Source organism: Phyllobates terribilis, unplaced genomic scaffold, assembly GCF_046119375.1.
Source record: "Phyllobates terribilis strain yellow unplaced genomic scaffold, ASM4611937v1 Scaffold_1__5_contigs__length_1240528914, whole genome shotgun sequence".
In the NCBI taxonomy this organism is placed as follows: Eukaryota; Metazoa; Chordata; class Amphibia; order Anura; family Dendrobatidae; genus Phyllobates; species Phyllobates terribilis.
The window spans coordinates 478375590-478401847 of record NW_027362761.1 but is presented as its reverse complement, the minus strand read 5'-3'; the positions used below and the strand labels follow the sequence as shown (position 1 = coordinate 478401847).

Here is a 26258-nt window from a genome sequence, read left to right as displayed (position 1 = left end):
AGATGCTGCAGTGCTGTATTACCTGCTGAGGGGCAGTGGTCACAGTTCTTGTTCCCCTTAATCCTCCGGCCGTTGAAGGGACAGCGGGACTCTGTCCCGGGGTATGGGAGGCTGCAGGTGCTGTTTCACCTTCGGTCCCCGGCGACGCTTGTTGTGCAGCCGGCGCTTCCTCCTCTCACTCTTGCGGAATACAGAAGGTGCGATGCGGCTCCATGCTAACACACATCTTATCAGAAGCGTGCTGTGACAGGAATGGCGGCTCCGAGTTTTCCACGCTTCATCCCTGGTCCAGACTCCGTCTCTTCCTGGGCCGGCCGGATGTTGCAAAACAATCAGTGTCACCCATCACTCCGGGCGGTCCCGCCCGTGGCCACTCCCTGTGCCCACGTCGTCGCTTAACCGGTGGGCCGTTCTTCAATTTGAACCGCACCCTCCTCCTGAAGACGACTCCTCTTATGGGTCGAACCTTGGCTTACGGAAGTCCTCTTCTCCAGGTCGGCCTCTGAGTGGGTTGGGGGTATTTTTGCGCCTCCATGCGCTGTCTCCGCCCATGAAAGGTCTGTCTTTTGCCACCAATCTTTGCCATCTTCGGACCCACGTTGCCGGCCGCCATCTTCCGATCGCCATCTTCGTCCGCCATCTTGGTTCGAACGTTATTCACTATCTTCAGTTCTCTTTGTCTATCTTCAGGTGCTTCATCTGCGCCACAGGCATTTTTCTTGCGGTCGTCATCCAGCATTTTCTCTCTTGTGCCACAGGACCTATTCACCCCGCTGTTTGGATGCGAGGACTTCGCATCCTGCTGACTATGCCAAATGTAACTGGGGCAGGGTGGTAGTCATGGGCGAGTGTCACGGTGTATTCATCACCATGGCCCGCTACAGAAATATGGGGACGTGCTTGTCCCTGGGTGTGTGTGGTGTACTGTACTTTGGGCTGTATACTGTAGAAGTCTTTACTCACTTTCATCCTGGGTTCGGACAGGTGCAGATCCTCTTCGATGTGAATAAAAGACAACACCGTTCTTTTAAAAACAAAGCAGTCCAATTTACTTCTTCAGCATGGCCTTAGAAAGCGGGGATTACAGGTATAACACTTGTTGCAAATCACGGCATTCACAGATGGTAAAACACAGTCTTAATCCCCACACGGTGCAAATCACGGTGTGAATCGGACCTAGGGGAAAATGCCTCTGGACTTTCTCGTGGGGAAGCTCCTGCTTCTACCCACGGCTCCCAATACCTGACTGTAGGAGGGACCTCGCTTCTGAGGCTCCCTAGTCCAGGCACGTCCGTTTCTGCCTATTGGCTGGAAGAGGCCAGGATCCACAAATTGACCTTTAGAGTATAGATTAAACTGTGGTGTGCCCGTTCCTGTTAATCCTCCTGGTTTCTCCCACACACACCCGTCTCTCTTGTCTGTCTCTCCTTACTCACTGCTACTTCTTAACTAACTATGATGGCCGAATCTAATCTCCCAGAGATCCCTCAGTCCCTAGCTTGTCACTGAGGGCGAACCCCAAACTAGTTAACCCTGTGTCCAACTGCCATAAGGGTAATGAAATCTCAAACAGTATCTCTGCTGCCATCTAATGGCCGTACCTGAAAATAACACATTTTCAGATGACTAAAACATACATAGAATTACTAAAACAGTACAGTTCTACAGGGGAGTGGAGTAAACATTCTCCACACACCCCTCACACTCACAGCGAACTATGTCTTGCAGAATGAAAAACGAAAGACACCCAAACTCTCATTTTTATTAGATCAAAGTTATGTCCTCATACCTCTCTTTGGTGAGCTCATATGGGGGCTTGTTGTGGTATGTGCTCAGTTTGTATGAATTTTATGAGACCCCCTAACTTTCAGGATATCTTCGCCCCTGGAGATCCCAGGTGGTAGATATTGTCATCACGTTTATTATCATGATTTTATCTTTCTATAGAGATGAAACATGGCATGGATAGCACCATCCATCGGGTCGATATTAAGTTGGAGGGGTTAGAATTGCCTTATGGTGATGTGAGTGAAGACGTTATGTGCGTCCCTTCGCTACGATGCCAAAAATATATAAGAAATATCGGATTAATGCAAACCCAAATATTCATCACTGACCATTGGCTCCAAAAAGTTTTTGACAGTGCTTTGAACAGAGGGAGCCCCTGTACTTCCCCACCTCTGCGTAAATGAATCTCAGCCTCCGTTTTTTCTCAGAGGAGATACTGTTGTAATTTCCTGGTCATTGCATGGGGTCCCTACTTCAATGGAGATCGGAGTGTCAGCTCTCTCACTTCCTCAGTTGTAATTAGTTTCTCACTTCACCAGGTATAATTAGTTTTTCTCTTCCCCAGCTACAATTAATCCCATATGTTCAATGCAAGAGTGATATGTTTTCTCTGCGGAGATGTCTTATGGATTTTGATTTTTTTCAATGACACCTCCCCCTTTTAGAAGTGGCATGGGAGACAGATTTACACATAGTCTCCCAAGCCCACCTTATGGCACAACTTCCCTGGATCCCACAATACCCTCTCCTTCTTGGACTCAGAAATGGGCTTCTCCGTGAGGTCACTCAGTGCCTCAAGACTGGCATCTACAGATAATGCAGTCTGAAACTCCTGACTAGAGGTAGCTAGAAGTGACGCTGAGGCCTCAACCTCACAAGAACCCTCCGGGACCTGCTCTGGATCAGTAACTGCTTCTGTTATCCTGATGGCCGATGAGGGTCCAGAAGGAAGAGTGTTACCTGCATTCTGGGCAATCTGACTGGTGGTGACAGTGGCTATATAGGCTGTTTCCCCAGGGGATAATAACACTTTCCCATTACCTTGACAGGCTGTGAGTTACCCTTTCCCCTCACCCTGACAAACTGGGGATATTACCTTCCCACCATCCTGACAGGTTGTGGGACACACTTTCCCAGCACCCTGACAGATTGGGGATACTACTTTCCCACCACCTTGACAGACTGGGGATACTACTTTCCCACCACCCTCACAGGCTATGGGTACCGTTTTCCCACCACCCTGACAGACTGTGGGACACACTTTGCCACCATTCTGACAGGCTGGGATAAAGCCTTTCCCAACTCCCCTGATACCTCAGGAGCAGTGCTAATCATGGGGCAGCTATCACCGGCCAGGTCATAGTCCATCGTTATGATGGTCTGCTGCATGGGACCACCTGCTTCATGATCCCCGTGCCTGTTCCCACTGCCCTTAGCACTGACGCTTGTTCCTTTTAAGGGATACTCAGCAACATCAGAGTGGATGAGGGTTCGTGCTGCATCGGTGTCCTTGAGTTCCACAGTGTCTGTGTCACCCACAGTAACTAGCTGCAAGTTGTCACAGGCCCTCCCAACCGCCCCACCCACAAAAATAACAGCTGCATTAGGCCCCAGGGCCTTGGATGGTGGGGTTCTTCTTCTGCCTCTGTGGGCAGGTGAAGTTGATGTGTCCAGTTCAGTCCCAGGTATAGCACCGGCGGGAGTCAGATGCAGGCCGGGTGCTGGACGATGGGGGAGATCCGAGGACTGGCTGTCAGGGGCATTATTTGTTGGCATACCCCCTTTCAGTGGGCGATGGCTGACTTCCGTGCCTCAGATATATGGTTGGCCTCATAGGTATCGGCAATCTGTGCGGCCTTGCCAGACTCCTTTGGCTCCCTGTCTATCACGAACCTTCGCACCTCCGCAAAGCAAAGAAGAAGAAATTGGTCCTTCACCATCAGGTCCTTCAATGCCTCAGGTGATAACAGATAGTCCCTGGACCTACTGCTCGAAGTTGGTTCTGAGCCTGTCCATCACATCACTGTAACTGTCATGAGGTCCACGTTGGAGGGTCTGGAACTTTTTTCAGTACATCTCATCAGTAAGTTATTTCCTTATCAGTGCCTGTTTGATGGCTTCATAGTTTCCATCATGTTCTCCAGGGAGAAAGGCAAACACCTCCAGAGCTTTTCTTTGTAGCCCTGGCGTTAGATTATCAAATGTAGTAGAAGAAAAAAAAGCCTTCAGGAGAATTCTTGCAGCATGTGTCAAAGATGAGGAGGGATTGCCATCTGCTGGTCTTACACAATCAAAAGGAACCAAGATGTGTTAGGAAAGTTGAAGGGGGAGCAGATTTAGATGCTGGACCCGGCCAGATGACTTCCGGGAAGGATTTCCTAAATATAGAAGTCCAGCACGCCAAGCCTGAGTCAGGATTGGCACCAAGCTGCAGAGAGGAGCAGACGCACTCCCGACATGCTGAGAAGCCCAGCGTGGCAGGCCTGAGCCAGAGGCCTGTGACACAAAACAGCCGGACACCGGTGGATGAATGCCGGATTCCCCACAGAGGTTCCTCGAGTGCTGCGCCTACTGAGAGCTGGAAATTCGAGATATTCAAGGTGAGCTGAGCACTATTAGGAAGACCCCTGCTGCCCCCTTGCTGATGGACCGCACCACCCCACGTGGATGGAGGCCAGAGCAGGAAAAATGTTCCTACCAAGCTCCAACACGTCATGTACCCGGCCTATCGGTGGAGCGAGGGCCGGAGTGTTGGACCTGCGGCGGTAGGGGGCATTTCTCAAAAGAATTGTCCGAACCGAGAAAGGAGGAGATGAGGGCAGCCGTTAAACTAAGACGCCCCACGGTTGTGGAGCATACCGTGGGGTTTCGAACTTCAGAGAGGGAGGAAGAGGGAGCTCTGTAGACATTGTCTCCAAGAAGCCCCTCATCTGGGCTGAATTTAATGGGCAGTGGATTCGTTGTCTAATCGACACCGGGTCTCAGGTGACCACTATGCCTGAGATGTATTTTCAAAGTCACTTTCCTGAAGTTGCTCGTTCCTGGAGGGTACCCACTGTCAAGCAGGTGGCGGCTAATCAACTACCTATCCCAGTAGCGGGGGTAGTATGGATGTCTGTCCGGGCATGTGGAAAGGATCTCGGTCAAAAAGGGATAGTACTGACCACAGGGCCTGGAGGCGACGGGCCAATTGTGACCCTGGGCATTAATATGCTGAAGGAGGTCAGACAGTTCCTGGCTGAGGGCTCTGACAAAAACAATTGGACCCGCGCCACTCGTGACCCAGCCAGCAAGAGAGTATTCCAGCATCTTGTGCAAGTCAGCTAAATTCAAAAATTGCCCGCTACCTCTCAGTATCTTGGTAAGGTATCGATACCGCCTGAAGCCACCGTGACACTGCCAGTGGGACAGACTGTACTCACTTTGCAGGTACTGGCACATGTGTCCTTAGAGGGCATGGACGTTCAGATTGAACCAATAGAGGGAGAGGAAGCACCCTCCGGACTTCTGGTTGCTCGCACCCTGGCCAACGTGCGGCAGGGCCAGGTGCCCGTGAGTTGCATCAATCTAAGTGGCACAAGTTTGCAGTTGTTGCCCCAACAAGAGGTGGCGCGAGTTTGCATAATGCCAGAGGATCTTACCAGAGCTGACACGATAGGGCTGGCACCTGTGGAAGGAGAACCATGGACCCTAGAGGTGTCCCTTAACAGCCAAGAGAATGGAAGAGAACCGTTGGCTGGGCGCCACCTCTTACAGCAAATGGAGGCTAACCTTACCGAGTTTTCTGCCAGACAGATCGAACAACTTCTACAGCGGTATCAGGCAGTGTTTGCACAGTATGAAGACAATTTCGGGTGCACTCGGGATATTCAACATGAAATACCCGCAGGAAATACTGCTCCCATTCGAGAGAGATATCGACAGATTCCACCTCAAATGTACCAGTAGGTGAAAGAACTGTTGGCCCACATGTTGCAGAATGGCATGATCCGCGAAAGTCAGAGTCCTTAGGCAGCCCCTATCGTGCTGGTTCTGAAGAAGGATGATGCTCTGAGGTTTTGTGTAGACTATCGGAAGCTGAATGTATGTACAGTGCGGGATTCCTATCCACTACCCCGAATTGAAGAGTCTCTATCTGCACTAGGAAGCGCCAAGTTCTTCTCTTCTCTCGACCTGGCTAGTGGCTATTGGCAGGTCCCCGTAGCTGAGAAGGATTGTCCGAAGACAGCCTTTGTCCTTCCTATGGGCTTGTTTGAGTTCAACCGGATGCCGTTTGGGCTAACAAATGCACCAGGGACCTTCCAAAGTCTGATGGAGAGATGCTTGGTGGACCTCAACTTCGAAGCCACTTTAATATATCTAGACAATATAATTATCTATTCCGCTACGTTTGAAGATCATCTCCGCCAACAAGAACAAGTGTTAGAACGACTTCAGAGGCACGGACTAAAAATCAAGCCTCGTGTCATCTCTTCAAGTGGGAAATTGAATATCTGGGGCACACTGTGTCCAGTGCGGGAGTGCACCCCACCGCGGAGAAAGTAGCTGCAGTGCAGAAGTGGCCCACACCCGCCAACCTAAGAGAACTAAGGGTATTCCTGGGGCTTGCTGGATACTACTGCAGATTCATAAAAGACTTAGCATTGAAAATGGCGCTAACGGATGCCCCAATCATGGCCTACGCTGATTTTTCACAGCCTTTCGTGTTGTACACTGATGGAAGTTTGCATGGGCTGGGATCATGCTGACTCAAGTGCAAGGAGGAAAAGAGCAGGTGATCGCGTATGCCAGTCGGTCCCTCCGGGATACGGAGAAGAATCCGGACAACTACAGTTCATTCAAGCTGGAGCTACTGGCACTGTAGAAATTTGCGGAGTACTTGTCGGGATCAGAAGTACAAGTGCGGACAGACAACAACCCTTTGGCCCACTTAGAGAACGCAAGGTTGGGCATGCAAGAGCAGCAGTGGGTCACAAGGATGTCTAAATACCAGTATAAAATTTCCTATCCGTCCAGGGCCCTGAACACTCATGCAGATGCTCTGTCCCAGGTCACTCAGATGGGGCCGAAGAGAGATATAGATGAGGAGCTTGAAGGGGACGAGATTCCGGATTTCAGCCAGTTCGCCACTGCTGTGGTCGACGCCCAGGAGTCCGGAGAGGAGCCAAGGCCCACTCAAATTCTGGGCCGCCCAAGAGACGAGTGAATACATCTGCAACAGTCCGACCCAGACCTGCAAAGCTGAGAGAATGGGTCTCCCTGGATCAAAGACCCGACCCAGAAGGCCAGGGCTGCTTCACTCCCAACTACCCTACAAATTCTAGGCCAGTGGGATAGGATCTTCCTGAGGGATGGCTTGCTATGCCAAAGAATCCTCGAGAGTTCAATGTTACCTGGCAGGTAGTAGTTCCAGAAGCGCTAGTAACACAGCTATCCCAGGAAGCTCATGGAAGAGGTGCTCACTTCGGTGTGGAAAAGACCTTTCGGTGGTTACAACGGCTAGTGTATTGGCCCCAACTGCGGCAAGAAGTCGAAGGGGTCTGCCAAAAATGTCGCCAGTGTGAGTTGAGTAAGCCCCCGGAACAAAGAGCTCCCATTCAGACCATCCGAACTTCTGCACCCTTAGAAGTCCAGCGCGCCAAGCCTGAGGCAGGATTGGCGCCAAGCTTCAGAGAGGAGCAGACGCGCTCCTGATGTGCTGAGAAGCCCAGCATGGCAGGCCTGAGCCAGAGGCCTGCGACACATAACAGCCGGACACCGGTGGATGAACGCCGGATTCCCCACAGAGGTGCCTCAAGTGCTGCGCCTGCTGAGGAGAGCCGGTACCTGTTTGTGGGGCTGAGTCAGTTCGCAGGACCCGATGTCGCCCACCAACAGACGAGGTCTTGATCCACCTACCCAAGGCTTGAGAGACAGCCTCCAACGACCAAGCAGAGAGGAGCTGGGAGAAAGCTGCGCCAGGAGAGTCACGCCAGCGGAAGCAGAGGAGCAGCACAAGTGAACAGGACCGTCACTTCCACTGTTCACCTACAGTACCGGGGACAGTTGGGTTTAGGATCTCAAGTTGGGAGGGGACCGGTTGGGGTGGGAGAAGATCAACTTGATTTGATTGACTTTGTCCGGAAAAGACTTGCGGCCTAGCGGGAATAACCGGTGACCCCCGCTAGGGCCATATACGAAGTTAAAGAACTAACGTGGTTACTCCCACAATTGGGTGCATCACACTACCTTGAGAGACATTGCACTGTTACTTCAAATTACCGTTTGTTATTCCTGTTACTATTCCCTTGCTTAGAACACCTGTTATATATATATATATATACTGTTTATATCCATCCCTGTCTGTCCTTGCCTTGTGTCTCTGTGCATTGCATTCCGGCACCTGCATTGCACAAGCACACTGGTCATCATGCAACTGGTACTGTCTGCAGGCCTTTTCAAATCCCCTCAAAAATGTGTCCAGATCCGCGTCCTTGTCCATGACAGGAAAATGCTTGGGACGGGGTTTAAATGTGTTAACATTATTGGACTCCCTGTTCAGTGGTGTAGATTGCTCCTTCTGGAGTCAGATTGCTCGGCTTATCACTCAGCAGTCTGCTGCTCGGAAAGGTCAGCCTGTCACTCTGCAGCTTCTTGCTCTGCTTGGGCCTGCCACTCCGTGTTCTTGTAGCACAAACTGTATCTGCGTTTAAGGGTCACATCCTCCCATTTGCTGCAGAAAGAGTGACAAGCAAGAATCCATTCCACTCTGGGAGCTGTGGCTGCTGCTGGCCCCCTCTGAGTTTGACAGTTCTGGAACTGGATCCACAACTGAGTGCCCTGGTCCTCCACTGATCTTGGGCTCTGGGGTCAAAACTAGTGTTGAGCGAGTATGTTCTGTTAACCCTTTCGCCGAGTATGCTCGGGCTGAGCTCCGAGTATTTACAGCTGCTCGGTGATATGTTTGAATCACTCCCGTGTGCATGATTTGCGACTGTTTGACAGCTTTAATACATGTGAGGAATGTCTATTTCTTACACCTTCCTCACATGTAATAAAGCTGTCAAACAGTTGCAAATCATGCACACGGGAGTGATTCAAACATATCACCGAGCAGCTGTAAATACTCGGAGCTCTGTCGAGCATACTCGGACAGAACATACTCGCTCAACACTAGTCACAATATGTTGGTGACTGGCATCATCCTCCACCAAGGCACAAATCAACATTCTTTGGTCTTGTTTGACCCATCGAGACCTCCGAGATGTCTATAATGCAGGCTTTACGATAACATAACTGCCATGTATCATGAATCCCATCATGTGTGATAGTCTGCTGAGCTGTGCATCTAATCCCACTTTGTGAGATACTCGGGTATCTAATCCCATTTTGTGAGACCCTCTGAGTATCTAATCCCATTTTGTGAGACCCTCTGTGTATCTAATCCCATTTTGTGAGATACTCTGCGTATCTAATCCCATTTGTGAGATACTCTGCGTATCTAATCCCATTTTGTGAGATATTCTGCATATCTAATCCCATTTTGTGAGATATTCTGCATATCTAATGCCATTTTGTGAGATATTCTGCGTAACTAATCCCATTTTGTGAGATACACTAGGGTAGCTAATCCCATTTTGTGAGATACTCTGTATATCTAATCCCATTTTGTGAGATATTCTGAGTAACTAATCACATTTTGTGTAGGGTATCTAATCCCACTTTGTGAGATATTCTGCGTAACTAATCCCATTTTGTGAGATACACTCGGGTATCTAATCCCATTTTGTGAGATACACTCAGCGGATTGAATTCCATTCTATGTGATATAATCTGTTGATCCATGCATTTTATCCCAGTGTGTGATACAGTCCATGTATCAAATCCCAGCATGTTATACAATCCATGTATCTAATCCCAGTGTGTGATACAGTCAGTGTATCTAATCCAAGTGTGTGATACAGTCTGCGTATCCCAGGACATTATACAGCGAGCAGCACCAACTAACAGAATCAGAGCTGACAGCCAATTGCATTTTTAAATTGGTGAAAATGTTTCTTTTAGTGATACATTCTTTTTTAGGTTCCTTGGGTTTTAGAATGTTCATCCTTCGCTGTCTGCTTGTATGTTACGTATCTTCCTTCTTCGGCGCTCGCACCATTGTCTCCAGTGGGAGTATGAGACCTAGTGATGGGTAGCTCCTGAACGAGCCGGCTCTTTATAGTGAATCATATGAGTCGGCTCCTGGCAGGGAGCCAATTGAAATTTAAACGGCTCTTTGCCAGTTCACGTTCCACAGTCAGTCCCCTCTGGTTCCGCCCCTCCCTCCCCTCTGGCCCCTCCCCTCCCTCCCCTCTAGCCCCACCCTCCCGGCAGTAGTCACTCTGATCTTATCCAGGAGACTGAGAATGCCTGCTCCTCCTGCTGCCGCACATAGCACTGACTCACAGCCCCGCCCCCCTCCAATCTGTGACAAGCAAGCAGCAGTCAGGCACTTTATTAAAGGAACACTGACATCTGGATTTAGCCTGATTATAGTTATTTACCGCCAGCTTGTAAATCCTCGCTGAGCGAGGGAGAAACAGCGGATGTAAATGTACGTCCCTTGTTCTCTCTCATTCACATGAATGGAAGAGAACAAATGATCCAGCGATGCGTATGGGCAGGGCAGATAAGGATCTCCTCTGCAAACATACCATCGCTGGATTGAGCATCACTGGATCGCAGGCTCGGGTGCTGCATGGTCCATGCGGTCAGTCAGCGAGCGCTGGCCGACAACATGGTCGCATCCTGTGTGTCTTTTGCTGAATAGGGCTCCGGCACAGGACAACTTCCATGGAAACCCATGTAAACAGTTACATAGGTTTTTATGGAATACCAGCAGGATTGAAGCAGAATTTTTAAAATAAGTATATGGAGAATATACCTATTTTAAAAAGTTCTCTTCAATTAATGGCACTAATGCCCATGTGATCCAACCCCTTTAATGACATTATATTAGTGATGGCAAAAGACATTGGTCCTTGATGGGACACCAAAAAAACAGTCTTTTCCAAAACAGATAATAACAGAAGAAATAAACTGAATCAGTCCATCCAAGCTATGGCACTTGGTTTATCTATCCAATGGGCCCTAAAGACAATTTTAGGCTGCCTTCACACTTTGTGGATTTGCAGTGTAGTTTCCATGCAGATCATCAGCGTGGAAATTCCATGGCATTTACAGAAGCCAACAGTGGCAATGGTTTTTATCCAAAACACATTCTCACTTCGTGGAAAAATTCAGAATCTGACATGAGGTGTGAAATTGGCTTCAGCAGCAGCATGTCAGTATGTGCAGAATATCCGATATGCGAAATTCATTGCAGTCAATGGACGGGTGAATTCCGCAGCAAATTCCTTATCTAAATCCACCTGGATGCAGATGCCACAGTTCACACTGCAGTTTTGCTGCAGACTGTTTGCAGCAGACAGCCCACAGCGAACTCGCCAAGTGTGAAGGTAGCTTTAAAATGTGGCACTGATAATTAGTATCTTGTTGGTATTTTGCATGTTCATTTTTGCTTGTTAAAGTTTTTACAGCAAATAATATAAAATCTGGTTATTCTGGAAACTATTCTGTTTTATGTCATAAATTGGCACATGTGTAGATTTTTACTAAAAGGTAAACAATCATGGGTTAAAACATACCAGAATTTGGCTTCAAATTTAAAGCCAAAGGTAATAGGAAATGAAGAGCCATTTTCGGAGCCAAAAGAGCCGGCTCACCAAAAAAATCGCATTTTACCCATCACTAATGAGAACACGGGCAGTTTCCGGCCTCTGGGCAGTAAGCTAACATAGATTTGCTTTTTCTCTTTCCAGTAACAAAGATGGCCGCCGATTAGCGGAACTCCGCAGCACTTCCGGGTCAGTAGTGAAGCAATATCCGCAGTATTTCCCATGTGTTTTGTCGGTGATCTGGGTACGGAGTGATGACTCGCTGGGCTCGTCCGGGGCAGAGTAATACTACTGCGGCCCGGAACCGCAAGGTGTGCACGGCCACTCCATGGGAAGAGCTCAAGAAGCAGACGGGAGCCGGCCCGGCCAAGAGGGCGCACCCCGGTGCGGGGAGGGCACCCGCGAAGAAGAAGAAGAAAGCGGCCTATGTGGATGAGGATGTGAATGGGTTCCAGGCCATGCAGGAGGAGCAGCTGAGGAGGGTGCAGCGCAGCGAGGGCCGGAGGCAGAGGAGGCAGCAGGGCAAGAAGGACAAGATGGTGAGCAACCCCCGGCTCCCCCCTTCCCCTCTCCTGTTACTATAGTATGTGCACGGTCCGCTGATGGCTGCTGCAGTCTTCTCAGCACATTCTCCCTCAGCGGGGACCTGTCTGTATTGTCTGTGGCTGGGGGTGATCACCACACCATCTCCAGGTGGGGTCCAGTACAGATGAACCTTTGTGGCCCCAGATCAGGGGACAGGAGAGAATGACGTTTGCTCTGTTATAAATGGCCCCCGAGATCTTCTGCAATGCTGATCATAGCCTTCCTGTTCCCAGGGCTGGCTGGAGGACCCCCCCCCCCATTCCTTCCTGTCCCCAGGGCTGGTTGGAGGACCCCCTCCCATTCCTTCCTGTCCCCAGGGCTGGTTGGAGGACCCCCCCCCCCCCATTCCTTCCTGTCCCCAGGGCTGGTTGGAGGACCCCACCCCCCCATTCCTTCCTGTCCCCAGGGCTGGTTGGAGGACCCCACCCCCCCATTCCTTCCTGTCCCCAGGGCTGGTTGGAGGACCCCACCCCCCCATTCCTTCCTGTCCCCAGGGCTGGTTGGAGGACCCCACCCCCCCATTCCTTCCTGTCCCCAGGGCTGGTTGGAGGACCCCACCCCCCCATTCCTTCCTGTCCCCAGGGCTGGTTGGAGGACCCCACCCCCCCATTCCTTCCTGTCCCCAGGGCTGGTTGGAGGACCCCACCCCCCCATTCCTTCCTGTCCCCAGGGCTGGTTGGAGGACCCCACCCCCCCATTCCTTCCTGTCCCCAGGGCTGGTTGGAGGACCCCACCCCCCCATTCCTTCCTGTCCCCAGGGCTGGTTGGAGGACCCCACCCCCCCATTCCTTCCTGTCCCCAGGGCTGGTTGGAGGACCCCACCCCCCCATTCCTTCCTGTCCCCAGGGCTGGTTGGAGGACCCCACCCCCCCATTCCTTCCTGTCCCCAGGGCTGGTTGGAGGACCCCACCCCCCCATTCCTTCCTGTCCCCAGGGCTGGTTGGAGGACCCCACCCCCCCATTCCTTCCTGTCCCCAGGGCTGGTTGGAGGACCCCACCCCCCCATTCCTTCCTGTCCCCAGGGCTGGTTGGAGGACCCCACCCCCCCATTCCTTCCTGTCCCCAGGGCTGGTTGGAGGACCCCACCCCCCCATTCCTTCCTGTCCCCAGGGCTGGTTGGAGGACCCCACCCCCCCATTCCTTCCTGTCCCCAGGGCTGGTTGGAGGACCCCACCCCCCCATTCCTTCCTGTCCCCAGGGCTGGTTGGAGGACCCCACCCCCCCATTCCTTCCTGTCCCCAGGGCTGGTTGGAGGACCCCACCCCCCCATTCCTTCCTGTCCCCAGGGCTGGTTGGAGGACCCCACCCCCCCATTCCTTCCTGTCCCCAGGGCTGGTTGGAGGACCCCACCCCCCCATTCCTTCCTGTCCCCAGGGCTGGTTGGAGGACCCCACCCCCCCATTCCTTCCTGTCCCCAGGGCTGGTTGGAGGACCCCACCCCCCCATTCCTTCCTGTCCCCAGGGCTGGTTGGAGGACCCCACCCCCCCATTCCTTCCTGTCCCCAGGGCTGGTTGGAGGACCCCACCCCCCCATTCCTTCCTGTCCCCAGGGCTGGTTGGAGGACCCCACCCCCCCATTCCTTCCTGTCCCCAGGGCTGGTTGGAGGACCCCACCCCCCCATTCCTTCCTGTCCCCAGGGCTGGTTGGAGGACCCCACCCCCCCATTCCTTCCTGTCCCCAGGGCTGGTTGGAGGACCCCACCCCCCCATTCCTTCCTGTCCCCAGGGCTGGTTGGAGGACCCCACCCCCCCATTCCTTCCTGTCCCCAGGGCTGGTTGGAGGACCCCACCCCCCCATTCCTTCCTGTCCCCAGGGCTGGTTGGAGGACCCCACCCCCCCATTCCTTCCTGTCCCCAGGGCTGGTTGGAGGACCCCACCCCCCCATTCCTTCCTGTCCCCAGGGCTGGTTGGAGGACCCCACCCCCCCATTCCTTCCTGTCCCCAGGGCTGGTTGGAGGACCCCACCCCCCCATTCCTTCCTGTCCCCAGGGCTGGTTGGAGGACCCCACCCCCCCATTCCTTCCTGTCCCCAGGGCTGGTTGGAGGACCCCACCCCCCCATTCCTTCCTGTCCCCAGGGCTGGTTGGAGGACCCCACCCCCCCATTCCTTCCTGTCCCCAGGGCTGGTTGGAGGACCCCACCCCCCCATTCCTTCCTGTCCCCAGGGCTGGTTGGAGGACCCCACCCCCCCATTCCTTCCTGTCCCCAGGGCTGGTTGGAGGACCCCACCCCCCCATTCCTTCCTGTCCCCAGGGCTGGTTGGAGGACCCCACCCCCCCATTCCTTCCTGTCCCCAGGGCTGGTTGGAGGACCCCACCCCCCCATTCCTTCCTGTCCCCAGGGCTGGTTGGAGGACCCCACCCCCCCATTCCTTCCTGTCCCCAGGGCTGGTTGGAGGACCCCACCCCCCCATTCCTTCCTGTCCCCAGGGCTGGTTGGAGGACCCCACCCCCCCATTCCTTCCTGTCCCCAGGGCTGGTTGGAGGACCCCACCCCCCCATTCCTTCCTGTCCCCAGGGCTGGTTGGAGGACCCCACCCCCCCATTCCTTCCTGTCCCCAGGGCTGGTTGGAGGACCCCACCCCCCCATTCCTTCCTGTCCCCAGGGCTGGTTGGAGGACCCCACCCCCCCATTCCTTCCTGTCCCCAGGGCTGGTTGGAGGACCCCACCCCCCCATTCCTTCCTGTCCCCAGGGCTGGTTGGAGGACCCCACCCCCCCATTCCTTCCTGTCCCCAGGGCTGGTTGGAGGACCCCACCCCCCCATTCCTTCCTGTCCCCAGGGCTGGTTGGAGGACCCCACCCCCCCATTCCTTCCTGTCCCCAGGGCTGGTTGGAGGACCCCACCCCCCCATTCCTTCCTGTCCCCAGGGCTGGTTGGAGGACCCCACCCCCCCATTCCTTCCTGTCCCCAGGGCTGGTTGGAGGACCCCACCCCCCCATTCCTTCCTGTCCCCAGGGCTGGTTGGAGGACCCCACCCCCCCATTCCTTCCTGTCCCCAGGGCTGGTTGGAGGACCCCACCCCCCCATTCCTTCCTGTCCCCAGGGCTGGTTGGAGGACCCCACCCCCCCATTCCTTCCTGTCCCCAGGGCTGGTTGGAGGACCCCACCCCCCCATTCCTTCCTGTCCCCAGGGCTGGTTGGAGGACCCCACCCCCCCATTCCTTCCTGTCCCCAGGGCTGGTTGGAGGACCCCACCCCCCCATTCCTTCCTGTCCCCAGGGCTGGTTGGAGGACCCCACCCCCCCATTCCTTCCTGTCCCCAGGGCTGGTTGGAGGACCCCACCCCCCCATTCCTTCCTGTCCCCAGGGCTGGTTGGAGGACCCCACCCCCCCATTCCTTCCTGTCCCCAGGGCTGGTTGGAGGACCCCACCCCCCCATTCCTTCCTGTCCCCAGGGCTGGTTGGAGGACCCCACCCCCCCATTCCTTCCTGTCCCCAGGGCTGGTTGGAGGACCCCACCCCCCCATTCCTTCCTGTCCCCAGGGCTGGTTGGAGGACCCCACCCCCCCATTCCTTCCTGTCCCCAGGGCTGGTTGGAGGACCCCACCCCCCCATTCCTTCCTGTCCCCAGGGCTGGTTGGAGGACCCCACCCCCCCATTCCTTCCTGTCCCCAGGGCTGGTTGGAGGACCCCACCCCCCCATTCCTTCCTGTCCCCAGGGCTGGTTGGAGGACCCCACCCCCCCATTCCTTCCTGTCCCCAGGGCTGGTTGGAGGACCCCACCCCCCCATTCCTTCCTGTCCCCAGGGCTGGTTGGAGGACCCCACCCCCCCATTCCTTCCTGTCCCCAGGGCTGGTTGGAGGACCCCACCCCCCCATTCCTTCCTGTCCCCAGGGCTGGTTGGAGGACCCCACCCCCCCATTCCTTCCTGTCCCCAGGGCTGGTTGGAGGACCCCACCCCCCCATTCCTTCCTGTCCCCAGGGCTGGTTGGAGGACCCCACCCCCCCATTCCTTCCTGTCCCCAGGGCTGGTTGGAGGACCCCACCCCCCCATTCCTTCCTGTCCCCAGGGCTGGTTGGAGGACCCCACCCCCCCATTCCTTCCTGTCCCCAGGGCTGGTTGGAGGACCCCACCCCCCCATTCCTTCCTGTCCCCAGGGCTGGTTGGAGGACCCCACCCCCCCATTCCTTCCTGTCCCCAGGGCTGGTTGGAGGACCCCACCCCCCCATTCCTTCCTGTCCCCAGGGCTGGTTGGAGGACCCCACCCCCCCATTCCTTCCTGTCCCCAGGGCTGGTTGGAGGACCCCCCTCCCTTCCTTCCTGTCCCCAGGGCTGGTTGGAGGACCCCCCCCCATTCCTTCCTGTCCCCAGGGCTGGTTGGAGGACCCCCCCCCCATTCCTTCCTGTCCCCAGGGCTGGTTGGAGGACCCCCCCCCATTCCTTCCTGTCCCCAGGGCTGGTTGGAGGGCCCCCCCCTTCCTTCCTGTCCCCAGGGCTGGTTGGAGGGCCCCCCCCCTTCCTGTCCCCAGGGCTGGTTGGAGGGCCCCCCCCCTTCCTGTCCCCAGGGCTGGCTGGAGAAACCCTTCCTTCCTTCCTTCCTTCCTTCCTTCCTTCCTTCCTTCCTGTCCCCAGGGCTGGTTGGAGGACCCCCCCCCATTCCTTCCTGTCCCCAGGGCTGGTTGGAGGGCCCCCCCCCTTCCTGTCCCCAGGGCTGGCTGGAGAAACCCTTCCTTCCTTCCTTCCTTCCTTCCTGTCCCCAGGGCTGGTTGGAGGACCCCCCCCCATTCCTTCCTGTCCCCAGGGCTGGTTGGAGGGCCCCCCCCCTTCCTGTCCCCAGGGATGGCTGGAGAACCCCCCCCTTCCTTCCTTCCTTCCTTCCTTCCTTCCTTCCTTCCTGTCCCCAGGGCTGGTTGGAGGGCCCCCCCCCCTTCCTTCCTGTCCCCAGGGCTGGTTGGAGGGCCCCCCCCCCTTCCTTCCTGTCCCCAGGGCTGGCTGGAGAACGCCCCCCCCCCTTCCTTCCTGGCCCCAGGGCTGGCTGGAGAGCGCCCCCCCCCCTTCCTTCCTGTCCCCAGGGCTGGCTGGAGAACGCCCCCCCCTTCCTTCCTGTCCCCAGGGCTGGCTGGAGAACGCCCCCCCCCTTCCTTCCTGTCCCCAGGGCTGGCTGGAGAACGCCCCCCCCCCCTTCCTTCCGGTCCCCAGGGCTGGCTGGAGAACGCCCCCCCCCCCCTCCCTTCCTGTCCCCAGGGCTGGCTGGAGAACGCCCCCCCCCCTTCCTTCCTGTCCCCAGGGCTGGCTGGAGAACGCCCCCCCCCCTTCCTTCCTGTCCCCAGGGCTGGCTGGAGAACGCCCCCCCCCCCTCCCTTCCTGTCCCCAGGGCTGGCTGGAGGAACCCTCCCCCCTTCCTTCCTGTCCCCAGGGCTGGCTGGAGGAACCCTCCCCCCTTCCTTCCTGTCCCCAGGGCTGGCTGGAGGAACCCTCCTTCCTTCCTTCCTTCCTTCCTTCCTTCCTTCCTTCCTTCCTTCCTTCCTTCCTTCCTTCCTTCCTTCCTTCCTTCCTTCCTTCCTTCCTTCCTTCCTTCCTGTCCCCAGGGCTGGCTGGAGAACCCCCTCCCTCCTTCCTTCCTGTCCCCAGGGCTGGCTGGAGAACCCCCCTCCCTCCTTCCTTCCTGTCCCCAGGGCTGGCTGGAGAACCCCCCTCCCCCCTTCCTTCCTGTCCCCAGGGCTGGCTGGAGAACCCCCTCCCCCTTCCTTCCTGGCCCCAGGGCTGGCTGGAGAACCCCCCCCCCCCTTCCTTCCTGTCCCCAGGGCTGGCTGGAGAACCCCCCCCCCCCTTTTCTGTCCCCGGGGCTGGCTGGAGAACCCCCCCCCCCCTTCCTTCTTTCCTTCCTTCCTGTCCCCCGGGCTGGCTGGAGAACCCCCCCCCCCCCTTCCTTCCTGTCCCCCGGGCTGGCTGGAGAACCCCCCCCCCCCCCCCTTCCTTCCTGTCCCCCGGGCTGGCTGGAGAACCCCCCCCCCCCTTCCTTCCTGTCCCCAGGGCTGGCTGGAGACCCCCCTTCCTTCCTTCCTGTCCCCAGGGCTGGCTGGAGACCCCCCCCCCCCCCCTTCCTTCCTGTCCTCAGGGCTGGCTGGAGACCCCCCCCCCTTCCTTCCTGTCCCCAGGGCTGGCTGGAGACCCCCCCCCCCCCCTTCCTTCCTGTCCCCAGGGCTGGCTGGAGAACCCCCCCCCCTTCCTTCCTGTCCCCAGGGCTGGCTGGAGAACCCCCCCCCCCCTTCCTTCCTGCCCCCAGGGCTGGATGGAGAACCCCCCTCCCCCTTCCTTCCTGTCCCCAGGGCTGGATGGAGAACCCCCCTCCCCCTTCCTTCCTGTCCCCAGGGCTGGATGGAGAACCCCCCTCCCCCTTCCTTCCTGTCCCCAGGGCTGGATGGAGAACCCCCCTCCCCCTTCCTTCCTGTCCCCAGGGCTGGATGGAGAACCCCCCTCCCCTTCCTTCCTGTCCCCAGGGCTGGATGGAGAACCCCCCTCCCCCTTCCTTCCTGTCCCCAGGGCTGGATGGAGAACCCCCCTCCCCCTTCCTTCCTGTCCCCAGGGCTGGCTGGAGAACCCCCCTCCCCCTTCCTTCCTGGCCCCAGGGCTGGCTGGAGAACCCCCCCCCCCCTTCCTTCCTGGCCCCAGGGCTGGCGGGAGAACCCCCCCCCTTCCTTCCTGGCCCCAGGGCTGGCTGGAGAACCCCCCCCCCTTCCTTCCTGTCCCCGGGGCTGGCTGGAGAACCCCCCCTTCCTTCCTGTCCCCAAGGCTGGCTGGAGAACCCCCCCCCCCCCTTCCTTCCTGTCCCCGGGGCTGGCTGGAGAACCCCGACCCCCCCCCTTCCTTCCTGGCCCCAGGGCTGGCTGGAGAACCCCCCCCCCCTCCACCTTCCTTCCTGGCCCCAGGGCTGGCTGGAGAACCCCCCCCCCTTCCTTCCTGGCCCCAGGGCTGGCGGGAGAACCCCCCCCCCCCTTCCTTCCTGGCCCCAGGGCTGGCTGGAGAACCCCCCCTCCCCTCCCTTTAGAGCGTCCTCAGAGTGTTCAGAGCGTCCTCTCTGGTTCTTTAGAGATGGAGCGGAGGTGCTGGAGTGCCCGGTGGATTCTGGGAGGAAGTACAGTTCTTTCCTGCTTTCCAAGGTTGTTTTACAGAAGAACAGAAAACCCCTTTAAATACAACTACACTACAGCTCACCGGTGATGAGGAGACATTACAGATGGTTCTGCCTTTTATGTCTTACAGGTCTGTTTTCACTGTCGTAAACCCGGGCACGGCATGGCTGATTGCTCAGAAGCCCTGAGATGTCAGGACATGGGGACAGGAATATGTTTCCGCTGTGGATCCACGGAGCATGAAGTCAATAAATGCAGAGCCAAAGTGGATCCAGCACTTGGTACATGTGAGAACTTCCCAAATCTGTAGTCTGTGAATAAACCTAATGATACAGGTAGCGATGAGTGCGGTCACACTGATCTGCCGGCCAGCAGTTTCCCCCGTAGGAAATGTAACGTGTGCATACTGCGCTATTTTTACTATCAAAAGTGACAGAAATGCTGATGTGAACGCAGCCTTGGATGCAGGTCAGGGAAACGAGTGGAGCTTTTTGTAAAGAATGAATGGGCCCTGTCTAACAGAAGGGAATATCCATCTTTCTTCTGACATCCATAAGTCCTAATGGGTAAATATGTATAGGATGGTTAGAATTGCAGGACGTTGAGTGTTAGTAATATTTTATACAGTCAGGTAAAATAATAATTTCATTCTCGTTTTATTTTTCAGGAGAATTTCCATTTGCCAAATGTTTCATATGTGGAGAGATGGGACACTTGTCAAGGTCGTGCCCAGACAATCCCAAAGGCCTCTACGCGGAAGGTAGGATTTTGTGGTTTTGTAAATTTTCTATTTCCCTACAGCTAGAATCAGCTCCAGAATTTTACCTGCTCAATTGATAATGGATTAATGAGGAAATATCCCATGCAGCCTATTAAAGAGCTTTTGAGATAATTGTCTAATTTCTTTTGGTCCCTCTAAAAAAGAGGCAGCTAATTCCTAAACCTTTACTCCAATTAGGATGTGAATACCCTCAAATTAAAACTGAGAGTCTGCACTTAGTTATATAATCTATATGGACTTTATATTGAATATGTTTTGGTAAACAGCTAAAATGCCAAAACTTGTCACTGTCCAGATATTTCTGGACCTAACTGTATAGAGCGCTAATCATACAGATGTATGTTGTACACCATGCTGGCTAACAGTCTGTTGGTCACATCTATACTGTTAGATCAGCCGAGCGGGCACTATGTTAGGGTATGTGCCCACGTAGCGTTTTACAAGCGTATATGCTGCGGAATTTCCTCAGTGTAAACGCTTGTGAAACGCTTGGTAATCCGTCCCCAATGAGAATCCGCAATTTCAATGCCCATGCTGCGGATTTTTCCGCAGCGATTTTGATGCGCTCTAAAATCCGCAGCATGTCCATTATTTGTGCGTTTCTGCATGCGGATTTGAGGTCCCAATGCACTAGAAAAACGCATGGCAAATCCGCATGTAAAAACGCTTGTAAAATCCACAAGCGATTTTGACTGCCAAGAACATGCAGAAACGCTGCAGAAATTTTCTGCTTCATTTCTGCATCGTGGGCACATAGCCTAAGTTCATCCCACAGATGTTTTATTCATTCATGTTTTTTGGATTGTGTATTTCAGCCAAAATATCAACTAATGCCTCATCCATATTTGCAGGATGCAGTTAGGCTCTGACGTTAACAGCAGGAAATATACATTTTTACATTAATGTGATTTGTCATTCATTATTTACTGTCCAGTCAAAAGGCTGCAAAAAATGATTCCGGAAAAAAAATTTCAAAAACTCCAAATTGCTTCAGGATATCAAAATTTCCTCCAAAACCTCCCAAAAAAGAAGCGTTTTCCTGAAGTGGTTTCCATTAGAAAACATGTCATTTTCGATTGCCTCAAAAAAAAACATGCACATAGCCTTAGATGTACCCATGTGCATTTCAGTAATTGTGTTGGCAGAGGTGTTTGGGGTTTTGGTATTTTTGTGAGATTCTGGAAAATCCCTGTAGTTTTTTTAAAAAAGCTTTTCATTAATAGCAACTGGGAGCCGGCAGCTCCTCTTGGGGAGCTGGCCCACCCGGCAGCTCCTCTTGGGGACCCGGCAGCTCCTCTTGGGGACCCGGCAGCTCCTCTTGGGGACCCGGCAGCTCCTCTTGGGGAGCCGGCCCACCCGGCAGCTCCTTTTTTGGGGAGCCGGCAGCTCCTCTTGGGGAGCCGGCCCACCCGGCAGCTCCTTTTTTGGGGAGCCGGCAGCTCCTCTTGGGGAGCCGGCCCACCCGGCAGCTCCTTTTTTGGGGAGCCGGCAGCTCCTCTTGGGGAGCCGGCCCACCCGGCAGCTCCTTTTTTGGGGAGCCGGCAGCTCCTCTTGGGGAGCTCCTTTTTTGGGGAGCCGGCAGCTCCTCTTGGGGAGCTCCTTTTTTGGGGAGCCGGCAGCTCCTCTTGGGGAGCCTGAGTCTTTGGACCTCAATCCCAATCAAAAATTGACAACCGTTATGTAAAACTTCTTGTGTCTTCCCTTTCAGGTGGAGGCTGTCGGATTTGTGGTTCTGTTGAGCATTTTCAAAGGGACTGTCCAGAGCATCAAACATCAGGTGAGATCAGATAACTACAAGCTTACTGAAAATTTACTATAGTTTAAGCACCAAAATTGTCTTAATGTGCACCAGAAATTTCAGTAAAAACGCACCAAAATGTTAGTGTAAAATACTGGTCCTAACAAAGCCAAGCAAGAAGACGTGGAAGGTAGAAAAGTGTCTGACATGTAACAAGAGGTACCAAATCTATAACCCGGCATGCATGAGCTGTGAAGTGTTGGGACACATGTCTGGTGACTTATACTAGATGTTTCCTCTCATATGTGACACTGATTTGATTCTCTGACTGCTATGGATAGAGTGATCTACATGGGAATATTCCTTTAATGATGTAAACGAGATAAAATTTTTGTTCTAGCGTGATCTTCTACTGAAAGAGAATAGGAACTTTTCTAATACAAATATTAAGGCGTTCTCTATGATTTCCGATATAACTTTTACTCTTTTCCGATATAGGAAATACTATTGCATTGTATGTCGGGTCCATGTGTATGGAGCAGGCTCTGGAGCTGAGCACACACTGTACCAGGCAGATGCCGACTGTTTCATAGCCGTCCTCTGCCTGTAACTACAGTGACTGGAGCGTATTTTGATTACTGTAGTTTAACCGCTTAAATGCCATTGTCCGTCTCTGAATGTGGTTCGTCCTGATGAGCTATTTAAACTTCGAAGCGTGTTGACCATAAAAAACGCTATTCACCTATATTGCCTCCTGGATACTTCAACTTATACACCGGTATATTCCATTGGTGTTTTTGGTAGCGCAGCAAAGATCCATCTCTACATTTTTTTTTTCCCCCATTGTCAGTCTCTGACAGTGGCATTTCAATGGTGACTGCGCACACTAATGGGTTATCTTGGCAGCCGGGGGCACGATTTAGGACCCCATAACTGTCATCTTGGTCTTCCTGGGAAACTCTGTCACAAGCTGAGTTCCATAGAAAAAACGTGATTTTACTGTATTCTGCAATACCGTTGTATTTCACTAATATAGTAAAAGTGATCAGAAGAGCGCAGGTTCAAGCTCCCTAAGGAGACCCAAAAATATAGTAAAAATAAAAAATGTGAAAGATGTAAAAACATTCATATGTGGTATTGGTGCAACTGTATGTCTGATATATAAAAATAATTTGCCAAAGAAGTAAATGTCCAAGGCCACGTATATATGGTCAGTATTTTACATGAGCATTTTTTAAATTTTTTTTTTTTTGCAAATTTCCGCCTTTTTTTTCCCTCCACTTAAACAAGACAAAAAAACGTTTTTCATATCGCCATAACTGTACTACAAGGTCATTTTTACAGCACAGACAATGCAAAAAGAATTGCTTTTTTGGCAAATTCACCGCACTTGTGGTTTTCCATTTTCAAGCTTGTTGAATTGTAAAATGAAGATCATTCAAGCCTGAACCTCGTCCTACAAAAAAAAAAACCAAAAAGACAAGACAAGTCCTCCTACTGTTGTCAACAAAAAAAGAAAACGTCTGCCTCTCGGAAGAAGGTGATTTAACAGCAAAAGCGCCAAAAAATAATCACCTGGTCATGAAGGGGTTAAAGGCAAAGCTAAGCAACTTTCTATAGAGCCTTTCTTAAAGTTTCCAACCATTTTGCTGCTGCAGAATCTCTGTGACCCCTTCATAAGCTGTGGTTGTTTGTCCGGCTGCTTTTGCTATAGATCCTACAGCGCTCTGCTCTCCCTCCTTTCTCTGTGTTAGTGCAGACCAGGGCTGTGGAGCCAGAGTCTTGGAGTCGGTATAAAATGGACCGACTCCAACTCCTAAAATATATAATAAATTAGGTAGAGTAGTTCAATCTAGAATTTGGGAAAGTTATGTAATGTCCTATTTCTGATCTAAGGATCTAGACTTTTAGCTGAGAAAAATGTGTCCTACCGTAAATTTATCACTTAAACATGAGCCATATATGTCGGAGTCGGAGTCGAAGGTTTGGCTTACCGACTCCACAGCCCTGGTACAGAAGACCGTAGTTTCAGTCTGAGTGCTATCCGTCAAAACATCGGATCTCACTCAGACCAATGATATTCTATGGGGCCGTGCATATGTCTGATTTTTTTTTTCCTGGCACCAAGTGGTAAGAGGGGAAAAAAAATCACAGCATGCACGATCTGCCTCTGATAATCGCCCATTCATGTGTATGGGTCTGTAGAGAACATTGGACCGCACTCGGGTGACATCCAAGTGCAGTCTGATTTTCACAGGCTGAAAGGAGAAGATGGAGAATTTTCCACATCCGAGAAAAATTGGTTCCAGTCTGATTCCACTCCGATCAGCATAACTGGCTGTTTTTTCTCGGAAGGAGAACATCGTCTGCACCTGTCCTTAGAGATAGCAGCAGGGAGAGGAAGAAGGTGGCATATGGATCATACAGGGAATTCGTAAAAGGGGTCAATGAATAATTCTGTGTTGTGCAGTGACATAGAGAGCCATAATATAAAAAGTAAGGCAGTGCTTAAACACCATTTCAGTACAATCACATTAGAGTAAATGAGAAATTGAGTAGTGACCCTGATGCAAGTGCATTAATTGTTGCATCACTCATGGCTATCACTGAACTGCCCAATACGCAGTGTATTAATTTATGCATAATTGTAGTTCGAAGAAGGACCAGTCATCTGTCACTTTTATTGCGACTGAGCCTTACAATCATGGAGGATTGTAAAAAAGCCATTATAATAGACAAAAATTAACACAACAAGTGTAATATGATGGCATCCTTAGAAGAATGCAGGCTAAGTGAAAAATATTGAATAAAATAATCATCTCATCGCCCCGTCCATTAATCGTGTGTTTTACTGTATTTTATAAGACAATAGTAAGCGGTAAGTTGTAAGTCACTTAGAGGAAAGACCTGGGGATCGTTCCACTTCTAAGCGGCATATTGGTAGAATTGCATATATTGTAGCGAACTCTATTAAGTGTCAGATTTTGCACATTTGTATAGGTTCAGGCTGGGTTCACACGAATCAATATCAACATTGTACAACATAAAATTCTCAACCCATTAGGTGACATTTATAGCACTGGAGTTCTCTGAGCCAACTTAATTTTATTTTATTTTTTTCCATAGCCCAAATGACTGTCAGCAGGTGGTCGAGTGGTATGAGCGCCGATCATGAAGATGTTCCAGTAAAGACAAAAGTGAAAAAAGTATCAACTAAAGCGCCCAAAACTGTAACTTTCTGACACGGTCTTCATTCTTAAAATGGATTACAAGTGACCTGGAGACTGAAACCCAAGGAGACCTGAAGGCTGTAAATATGGATAGTTGTGACAGTATCTGTACAATTGCCAGCGGGTTTCCTCCAACACAACAGTACCTGGCTGCTAGTATGTGATTAGGACATGGAGTCTGTGCCCGGAGGGACGAGGCCACAACTGACGTGGTATAAAGGTCTGTGTACACCACTGGCTACATTCAAGTGGCAATCAGAGGGGATTCATGCGAATGCGAAACAATGGTTTATCCATACATGAGGAATTTAGATTATTTATTGCAAGTAGACTTAAGGTATGTGCACACAAAGGGCCCGATTCATCTCCGCTTTTATGCCAGTATTCTGGGCGTAAAAAGCATTAAGTCTCAGAATTTTTGTGCAACTCGAGGCTGCAAAAATGCCTGCGGGAAAAAAGAAATTGCAGGTCACTTCTTTGTGCCAGCTCCTTATGAAATCTTCTCCAAACTAGGCACTGTCCAGTCAAATGGCCTCAAACTCTTCATGGGAAAAAAAATTTCAAAACCGCTTAAGGAAAGGAAAAACTTCTGAAAAATTCCCCACTGGAAGAGGGTTTCCTGAAGCAAGTTCTGCCTCAAAAACCTGTGTGCACATGGCCTCATAGTGTTTTTGATGGCACAGATTCTGTGATGATCCTCGTCAGCGACCTCTACATGAACGTACCCTGCAGCGTAAACCTGTAATGCTAAAGTATATACTTTTACAAATGGCAATAAAAACAAACTTAAAACTTTCACTTGATTTGGAATTTTTCTATTTTTTTTTCTTCTGATTTTAAAATGTAAAATAACTATCCTCATGTTACTTGACGTGATTTTGCCACATATAATGTCCTCCTAAGGCTAAGTTCACATGACCATATTTTCCATCTGAGCGCCATCCATGGAAAAAACTGTCACCTGGACACCACTAGGAAAAATGTTATTCATTTGGGCTGTTCAAATGACAGTTTCTTAATACGGTCCAAATGTCCACATGGAAAAAAAAAAATTGCAGCCCACACCATTCTCTTCTGTATTTTGGATGAGGCTTCTCTATATACGTCTATGGGTGCGCAAAAAAAAAAAATCTGATCCCATATGGATCATTCGTTTAGTATCGTTTTTTTTTCTGATACATTGCAATTCTTAAAGGGCTCGTCCACTACTCAGACAACCCCTTCTCAATTACTATATTCTCCTAAGTAAAATAAAAACAAGCTGTACTCCCTGAAGGTGTCGGGGCTTGCTTGACATAATGTATGCCTCCAATTAGCGGCTATTAATGGGCCGCTTCACTCTCTTCCTTTGGCTGAAACG

General features: G+C 52.4%; 1 protein-coding gene across 1 annotated transcript; it reads left to right on the top strand.

Annotated features, from left to right (window-relative positions):
- Nucleotides 1-11655: 11655 nt before the first annotated feature.
- Nucleotides 11656-25664, top strand: ZCCHC9 (zinc finger CCHC-type containing 9). The gene is made up of 5 exons (XM_073655026.1): nucleotides 11656-12025; nucleotides 19280-19430; nucleotides 19817-19909; nucleotides 21639-21707; nucleotides 24795-25664. The coding sequence occupies exons 1-5, from the start codon at nucleotides 11741-11743 to the stop codon at nucleotides 24908-24910; spliced, it is 714 nt and encodes a 237-aa protein (XP_073511127.1). The 5' UTR covers nucleotides 11656-11740; the 3' UTR covers nucleotides 24911-25664.
- Nucleotides 25665-26258: the final 594 nt, after the last annotated feature.